This window comes from Morone saxatilis, unplaced genomic scaffold (genome assembly GCF_004916995.1).
Source record: "Morone saxatilis isolate NCDOM2014 unplaced genomic scaffold, NCSU_SB_2.0 Contig14, whole genome shotgun sequence".
In the NCBI taxonomy this organism is placed as follows: Eukaryota; Metazoa; Chordata; class Actinopteri; family Moronidae; genus Morone; species Morone saxatilis.
The window spans coordinates 17640816-17650652 of NW_023339696.1; the positions used below are offsets into that span (position 1 = coordinate 17640816).

General features: G+C 40.3%; 1 protein-coding gene across 2 annotated transcripts in view; it reads right to left on the reverse strand.

The window, feature by feature from the left end:
* Positions 1-9158, reverse strand: part of zgc:195001 (uncharacterized protein LOC567531 homolog) — a 13705-nt gene extending 4547 nt beyond the window's left edge. Inside the window, exon 1 of one of the 2 annotated variants that reach the window (XM_035655768.1) lies at positions 9022-9158. In XM_035655768.1, coding sequence (XP_035511661.1) covers positions 9022-9076 — 55 coding nt within the window. In that variant the 5' untranslated portion in view covers positions 9077-9158. Of the gene's footprint in view, positions 1-8874; positions 8975-9021 lie in introns of those variants that run through there. The other variant, XM_035655769.1, reaches the window with a different exon arrangement.
* Between the last annotated feature and the right edge of the window lie 679 nt (positions 9159-9837).

Genomic DNA, 9837 nt, shown 5'->3' on the forward strand with positions numbered 1-9837 from the left:
CATTGACCCACATACTTCCACTACAGACTAATCATCCACATTAAACTAACACTTCAGTTACAATCTTTAATCCTGTTGATGGTCTGTACTGACCAAACTCATCATTTTATTTGTAAGCCAGTACATTCTGATTATTCAACTCATTCTTTAATTAACTTAAGTTATACTGACGATTTCGTCAAATAAGAGTTTCTTCGCCGTTATACCAAAAACATGTAATTCCCCTGATAATCATTATGTGCAACTCTTTTATCTCACAGAAATATTCACTATGTGTCCACGCTATGTTTGCCCACGGCACGACGCTCAGCGAAACAAAAACAAAACACTTATACACACAGATACATCTATTGTTCCATCAACAATAGCTGATACTAACTTAAGGTTACATCAAGCTACTCTATTTAATTTTTTAATTGAAACTTGCATACATACGACCAATTCACTATAGAATAAGCCAGATCAGAGATGAAATACCCTAGGAGAGAGCAGAAAGATATTCAAAATACGACAAGCGAAAAATAAAACTCTCAACCTGAAAAAAGTGAAATTAAAACATGTCAAAAATGGCCGACTTCCCGTCGGGGTTTTTAATAAGGGGTTGGGAATTACCTATTAAAGAGGGCTTATATTTTGTAACCCATCTATGGTTGTAGAAATTACACGCTGCTCCTTAATAGAAATCGTTTCGTACATATCGAGATGAAATGTCATGGACGCGGTGCTAGATTGTGTTTTTTGTCCTGCGGGGGGCGCTACATGCACACAACACCCGATTTTTTGCGTATGTCAGCTACAAGCACGCAACTCTACACGTGCCCCTGTGAATTTCCATCTTGTCACTAACTATTACAGTCTCCGCACCAGTGATTTTTACTATGCCACCAGAGCCCGCCACCCTATGGCGCGATGCTTGACGACATTTATAGGGAGCCTCAGGGAAGCCATGGCAAGCATCGTACAGTTTTCCAGTTTAAATCACACGTGCCCATTGCCGGAGATCCTAAAAACTTCTTCCAGTTTTAAAGAGCGCCCACCCTAGTGGTGATGGTTGAAATTTTGCACGATGCCTCATTACGGAGACATGAGGAACTATGGACCCCAAGGCTGGGTTGTCAATCGGAGCATACCAATGTGGAGAACTGGGTTACAGCTTCTTTTTTTGACGAAACTACAGGGAAGTTTTAATTTTATAGCGTTTTTATTTTTTGAAATTTAAAATGTTCAAATTCATGTTTGTTGGCCAGGCGGTCCCCAGGTGCTCGCGGGAGATATTCCGTGCGAATCAGGACAAAGCATGGTGAGAAACATGAAAAAGTAGTTTTTTTGGACATTTTTTGCGCTCTACAAAAAATTATAGGCGGGAATGGGCGTGCGCCTATATGGGGGAGATTCAGCTCCATTCCTGAACGCGGGCTGGATGTAGGTTTTTGTATGTTGCAGACAAACTATTGCAGAGTATTAGCCTAAACGCGGTTTTTTGTGATAGTAGCCGCCCACCAGTTGGCAAACCGGAAATTTGACGCATGGAATTTTCCCATTTTCCACCCCATGGCCTGACCAACTTTTTGCAAATTAAAATTGGAGGTTTTCGTATATGTTCCAGGGGGCAAAAAATGCAGTCAAAGCTAAACAATATAAGAAGAAGAAAAGAAAAGAATCAGCAAGCGGCGGCTGGCTCGGTCCTTAATACTGCCTCTGAGCCACAGCCGCCCGGTGTCCTGTGAGAACTTTTGTAATGAGCTGGCACTATACAAAAAAAACTTAATTAAATTGAGTCACTTGCCACCAGACTCCATAGACAAAAATATCTTCTTAACATTGTAATTTAATTCAAAGTGGACAGAAACAGAAAACAGTCTTTGTTAGTCTTTCCACTGTTCCAACAATCACCTACTCTGATTTGGTTGAAATAAAAAATTAAAAAAGTAAACAAACACTTCTCGGGGATCAACCAGAATGAGAAGGTGACGTCATTTTCCACTATAATTACATAGCAAATAGGGGTTTCCTGTTTCATATATATAAATTAAAGTAGTAAGTAGTAGTAAGTAGAGTAGGGGTAGTAAGACGTGACTTTATACCTCACATTATACTGCATGTATCGAGACATCAAGTAAACATGGATGAAAGTGATATGTGTGCACTAAGAGTAAATAGCACCAAAGCCACATTTAAATTTGAGCAGATCAGGAAGACAAAGCCATCTCTAATATAAACCTGCTACAAATAAAGGCCAAGTTCTCTTGCAGCAGAGGAAAAAAAAAAGCCTCAGCAGACTTCCTGGTATACTGGGTCATTTGAAGATTCACTGTTGTGTTGGTAATTTAGATGTAGTGTATGTCATAGTATTGTACCATGCATCTGCACAAGAACTCCTAAACATACACACACATACATTCTTACATTCTTACATTCAAACTTATCCCACACCACAGACCAGGTAACACAAAACAGGTGCTGAGGAGGCCATTTAACTTTTACAGCTACGATTTACAACACATTGGAAATTGGAGTTGAACTACATCCACTATTTGACTTCTCAGTATACAGGATTTTGTTTGTATTGTCAATAGTCAGTATAGACATGCAGCTCAGTCATTGATTGCTAATGCCACAAAGCCACATTTAAGTTCAATCCTGTAGATTTGTTTTTTTCTACTCCCCCTTCATTCCAGTGGTTGGGGCTCAATAACATGTTATCAGATCTGAAACAATCTGTATATTGAATCCAAGTCCTTTTGGTTCAATGTTCAATAGTTTTAGGTTCAATTAAAAGTAACTCGAAGTCAAAGATTCAGTTAATACATAATAACATTCTGTTCGCTAGGAGGGAAGAAACATTACTCTTTTGAGGAGCATGCAGGGTAATTTATGTTCTCAAACTGAAAATTAAAAAAAGGAAAAAGCGAGCGCTCTATCCATCAAATATTACTGATAAGGAAGGCGCTAGATATAGAACTTTTTATCTTTCTAGAAAGGATGTGTATGTTATGCGAATCAGTTCGTTGTATTCTGAGATAAAAAGTATGAGTTTATATTGGTCTATTCATTCTCGTCTATTTTATTCGAAATCTAAGGTCTCGTTAATTTTTTTCTTGATGCTTAATAAGTGAGTAACGATATGACATGTATTAGTTATGATATATATATTTGTTGATCGAATTCTTCCATATACATCTATATGTATGTTGATTACATTGTATATAATGCATGTCTAGTGGTTCGTAACCTACCCAGTATGTATATTAATTTTTCGTATGCTCATTTTTGTCTTTGTTAGTTTGGCACATGCGATTAATGATGAATCCTGGTATATTAATATTCTCTTTGCAATGCCTCAATAAATATTCTATTTACCAGTGCCAAATGGGCCAAAAAGAGGAGGGTTATGCTACCTGCGTCCATACTTGGTCTTATTACAAAGCATCAACAAAACTGATGAGCTATTGAAAGATAAGAAATGTAGTATACACCTCATCCTATAAATCCTAATGTTAAGGTAAGGGATTCAGTAACCAGTTTGGTCATCATTTAAATTGAATTCCATTGAATTTCCGCCCGAGAGTGGCTCTCGCGCTTTGGTATTTGTATAGCAAACCGTCTTCTTTCTGGACTGTGCGGAATAAGGGACTAGATTTAGTCGTGATTCGTTACATGGAATATGTCATGGGCAAGCATTAATAATGACAAAGTCAAAGAAAACAGTGTCTTGTGATTTTATATCAGAGTTGATGCTACTTGATGGTGACGCTCACACTTGGTGTTGATCAATTTTATCGCGGGGTAAAAACCCACATTTCCTGCTTTTTTGCCAAGAATTTGAGCCTTGCTGTATACAAAGCATATACCAAAATAACATTGCAAGGCAACGTGGACAAATTTCGCTGTGATTTTCAGCGTTTTTTTGCGTTGTATTTGAACGAACTCCTCCTAGAGAATTTATCAGATCTGCTTCAAAATTGATCAGTACAATCAAAGTATGTTGCTTATTAAAAGTTGTGCTATTTGTGCATTGACGTTGAAGGGCGTGTCCGTGGCGTGCCATCAAAGTTGGCCAGGTTGAATCGAATCTCAAACTGTGATGCCATTTCCGGCATTTAAGGGCTTCTGTTTTAACTAACTCCTCCTACAGATTTTATCAGATTGACTTCAAATTCGATCACTGCAATCTCACCGACACACTGGTGAACTCAAGATGTATGTTGCTATTGTGTTGACTTGTACGTTTAACCGCGTTGCCCGTGACAACGTGTCCGAATTCTACCGAATTGGCCATTCAACACTTGTCATTATTCGACCAGTACCCCTGAACAACGTCCTGCTAGACAACGCTTCCGTGTACATGGTCGCATGCTCAATGACAACTTCCACTACCGTTTTGATAACAGTTCCCGGCCCTGAACACATCTACGCATGACAGATTACAGATTTAGTGAATAGCGCCATACCTACTGGCCAACAGGGAGGGCAGTAAGCGCTGCATAGCGACTTTTGTATCCTGATTTGCGTGAAACTTTCCATGTTTGTGGTAACGCAGCGGTGTTACGACGGCAAGTGACCGCGCCCGCAAGCAGCAAGCCCCTGCGCGAGTTGGCGTGGAGGGCGAGGTCCCGCGCCAACGCCTGCGTATGCAGCTTTAATTTAATTTATATTTGTATCTACTTTATACTTAATTTAAGTTATTTTTGTGAACACTAACCACTAGCTTTTACATAAAATGTCCCTTTAATGTTAACGGTAGCACTTTACACATATATTTTAAATCAGCTCATTGAAGATACATAGATTAAATTGAGTGAAATATTTAAACCAAAGATGGCTTTTGGAAATGGGAATATTCTACATATCTTTATCTATCTATTTATCTCTGTACTTGAACATATTCCATGTCTTTGGAAACATTAGCATCTCTATTAAAAGTGTATAATAGATATTTGTGGGTTTGAACAAGGCCTAGCTGTTTTGTGGTGAACTGCTGGAGTGCCGCATAGTTTGGGGTTGTTTTTGCAGCAATAACTGTAAAACTGTCAGTGATTTGGTACCTGCAGTTTGGAAGGATAAGAAGGGATTAAATGAGTTAGTGAGTGTTACACCATTATATTATTGGATTAATATTACTTTTGAATTCATGTGAATGTAGCATTTCACTGTTTTAGTTGGTTGAGGTGGAGCTGATTTGATCTGTTTTATGTGGTTGGGTATTTTAAACATTCATAATAATGTAGTGGAGTAAAATATTTCCCTCTGAAATGAACTGGAGTAGAAGTAAAAGGAGTATAAGATACTTAAGTGTATGTATTAGTGTAGTACTTGAGTAGATGTATTTAGATAAATTACACTGATGAAAATAAGATATTTTTAAGTTTTAGATTTCTTATCCTGTGTTCCTATTTTTCAACTTTGTTCATAACACATTTTTTGTCTCATATGTATTTGTGTGTTTTGTGTATCTGCATGTCCATGTTCCTTATTGAATTGAATTTGTATGTTGTATATTTTATTTTATGACAAACCAAAAGTTCAGCCTTTATATGGTGTTATTAGATTATTAACATGAATATAAATGCACTGAATAACCCTGATGAACGCCTGTTTAAATACGACCGTTGGTCTGTCAGCTGTGCTGGCGCCCGTGTGCCTAAGGAGGACAGTCCGCTCTCCCAGGTGGGATGGCCAATCCTGGCACATGCCTAAGCTTGAGGAAACATAACCTCTCCAGCCTTCATGACCCTCAGCTGGGGAGGATGCCAGCAACAACCAGGAGTATAAATGGGAGCCTGGTTAAATACGACCGTTGGTCTGTCAGCTGTGCTGGCGCCCGTGTGCCTAAGGAGGACAGTCCGCTCTCCCAGGTGGGATGGCCAATCCTGGCACATGCCTAAGCTTGAGGAAACATAACCTATCCAGCCTTCATGACCCTCAGCTAGGGAGGATGCCAGCAACAACCAGGAGGATAAATGGGAGCCTGGTATAACATCTGCAAACATCGGATGTGATTGAAGGGGTTCAGGGGTCTTTACCTGAATGATGTCCAGAGGGGGTTGTGGGGTTGCCAGAGGGTAAGAGGGCCAACTTTAAAACTGATGGGTTTTAAGGCAGAGATTCACAGCTCTAAAATACTGTGTGCTGTAATAAAAAATCTAAATATATACATTATTATTATTATGCAGGAGACCATTATATGGAATACAATTATCTGACTTAAGCCCCTAAGAACAGAAAATTTGATAATTGACCAGGCATGCAGAAATATTAATTGGACCCTACTGAGGATTAGGCTCCAATTTCAGACCAGATTTGAGTGTGGATATTATCTACATGTTCTTGCTGACTTAAGCAGCAAGCCTGCTGGATGACTTCAAAAGTAAGTCTGCATACATTGTTCGTCTATGTACATAATACCGAACAGCAGATGAACAGAGCGTATGAGGACAGCCGCAGAGACTTGGCAGGGGAGAGAGGGATAGAGTTAAGGTCATGTAGTCGTCATTGGAAATTGGTGAAGCAGAAACGCGTTGCTGACAGATCACTTCATCAGTCTTTCTTCCCCTCGGTCCCTGATCTCGTCCATAAAGGAACACAGCAGGTGAAACACGATGACAGAAATACCTTGCGGTTTAGTCAAGGCATTAAGAGAAATTAGTGCGGATAGATTAGAAGAAAGATGTTCGGAGAAACACTACACTGTAAATAAATTCATCTTCATATCTATAAGATGTTTTTGGCTTCTATCTGAGAGGCATGAGGTGAACGCCTCAAGTAACCTTGGAGTGAGATATCAGGCTAGCAGTAAGTGAGGTGGGTCACTGGAGATGTGCCAGCTCTCTGGCTGCTCTGTGGAGGTTAACCCCGTGCGGATGCCTGTCCACGGTCAGCAGGATCAACAGGAAAGCCCAGCAGAGATAAACAGATACTCAAAGAGATTGATGAGTTGACATCACAGCAATAGAGACATGGAGGAGACAGAGTGGGGTGTAAAAGTGAGGTGTGAGGCTTAAGATATTTAAGGGTAGAGGGATCATAAAAAAATGACGCCTCATGGATCAAGTTGGGAATAATGGATGAATATCTGGATGAAGCAGTCGGAGTTTCAGCAAGAACTGACAAGTAACTGAGCCAGATTTGTGTATAACTTTCAAAATGATGAAAGATCCTCAGTGAGACAGATTTTGGTATGAAAACATGCCAGCGACAGGATAGAAAACACAAGTTTCATCCTCCCCAGCAAGTGTTTAAAGGAGTGAACAGCTCAACAGCTGCCCCCCCTCTGAAAGGTCAACGTTGGATGTCCCGATGCTGCATGATGATGTTTGTCTTGGACGCAGTCGCGAGGTGGACTGTCCCCCCCCCCCCAGATTCCCCTCTCAGTGGGACAGAGCTACATTATCTGTGCAGATCAGGTTTAAAACATCCCACTGAGACAGCAAGATCAGAAGATAGTGAGATGATGAACAGGGCGAGAGATGAGCAGAGGTGGCGTGGGCCCAGGCTCATCCCTCTGGTTCCTGTCAAGGCTCCCTGGACGGAAGCCCTACGAATGATGAGTGAACATGTGAGGTTAAGATGGAAGGGAAATATAACACACAGAGAGGCAGATGGATGAAGGAGGAAAAGGAAGAATTCAAGCGGAAAAGCCTTTAAAAAAGCTTTTTAAAACCACATTAAATACGCTGTTCAATCGTGTTTAGTGTATTTTATCCAACCAACATTAGCTAATGACATTAGTTTATTAGAGCATCTTTCAGTTATGATGACAAAGTAAAAATTTTATGGTGCTAATTCCTTAAGTAGAAGTTAAAGTGTAGAGGCCGGGTGCCGTATGTTACATAATGGCAGAATCAAGCGGTCATTTATAAAACCAAGGCTTTTACATTTTGGGACTTGAATTACTGTGCAGCATTTCACACTTCATTACTGTAGCTGCCAGAGGACGGATTAGTAACATTTGGGCTGGGAGTTGGTATAGGGGAGAGACAGAAGGGTGTTTGAGTTATGGAAAATATTATGGAATAGGAAACACTGAGCATGGATTTGACATATCTAAAAGGAGCAAGAGGGGCAATAGATCTTCATATGCAGCAACTATCTGTAGTAGTGACAGAAAGAGAATGAAGCAATGGGCATCATGCTGCGTAGTGAGAGAAACGAGGAAGACAGACAGACATATGAGCTCTGATATTGCAGATGAGGATGACATTGAAGGGTAAGCGACGGCACAAGTGCAGAAGAAGACATGACTGCCTGAGTGGGGAAGGGCGGGGGCTTTTTCATGCACTTTGTTGACATGATTAATGGGCCAAAGAAAACTGGCAGAATCTGAGGCGAGGAAGGATGTTTGGCTCGGAGCGGACTTACAAGGATGGTCAGTATGATGTAAATTAACAACATCTAATAAACCACAAATAAACCACATAATAAATTGGTAATAAAACACTGTGACAAGTAATAAAGTGTTACTAACTCCAGCAGTGACACTTTGAATAAAATAAGAATGGTCTGTAGTTATTCCATTATTGATGTGATCTTAATGTGACATTTGGACATTTAGAAATAGTCTTTCACAGTGAGAGAGTAAATGAAGAATCAAATAAGTAACAATTATGATTTTGAATATGAAAATGTTCTAATACTGCTAATAGAAAGATAAGAGTTATCATTTGAAAATGCATTTCAATATGAAACAGAAGAAAAAGGGCTATGAAATCTGAACGGTGACTTGAATTAGAAACTGAACTGTCAATTTAGAGGCCACATGGTAATGAGCAATCAAAAGCAGAACAAAAATCACTTATTTCATTCAGATCTAGTTGCCAAATTTGAAGCGCAGAAACAATGTATAAGAGATTTGAACTTAGAGTAAGTATGACTTACCTGTGTTTTATTTAATGGAGTTAGAGACACTAATTGTAATTCAGTTTCAGTGATGAATGACAAACAGGTGATGCTTTCACTCTCATAGCACGCGGTATTAAGTCCCCTCACAGGTCCACAGAGATTCAGGTGATGATGGTTTCTTACCTGCTTTCTTGGGAACGGGCATGATTCCTTTACTTCTAACCGTGCTGTTTGGCATCAGGTGAGGAGGTCTTGTAATAGTGCCCCGTGCATCTCTGGAGGGTCACTCTTATTGACTTCCAAATGAGTGGGAGAGGAGGGGGGAAAGTGCGGGAGGTGGGGGTGAAGGGAGGGTGAGAATGTGCAAGTTTTTGGTTGGATGTAACGGTTACCCAAAGGGATGGTCCTGTCACATGAAACTCCTGATCCTTTCTAGGGATCAGATAGATGGAGAGGAGCAAATACCCAGTATATCCCAAGTATGTATGCTCATTTACATACACATGGACTGAGCATGTGCGTGAGGAACACACCCCACATATGAAATGACATAAACAAATCTGAGTTTGTAAGGGGAATGGAAAGATGGTTTCGCTGCCATGCGGGGGTCAAAGGTGTTTCTGGTATATTCTAGAGGTTTTGGTGCCTGAATCCACATGGTGTATGTACTTACACTTTGTTTTGTCACCTTAGCAACATAACAACCTCTGACCCAAGAACGAACGGCCACTGATTTTAAAACTGCAACTGAAATTGACCCTGACACAAGCTATAGGTGTTTGTGTCTGTATAGAAGAACAGGGGGCAGTCAGTATTTGAGATGGCAGCCAGCTACTCACTGGAGAGCTGTCGTCAATCCCAGATCCCATCAATCAGCAGCTGCTGTAAGTGCATACTGGCAAAGAACTTGGGGCAAAGTGTCCTGAACTGCTGATGTGGTCAGAGCTTGAAAATAACAGCTTGTAACTGGTCTGTGTGCGCAGATGTTGCTGACATTGC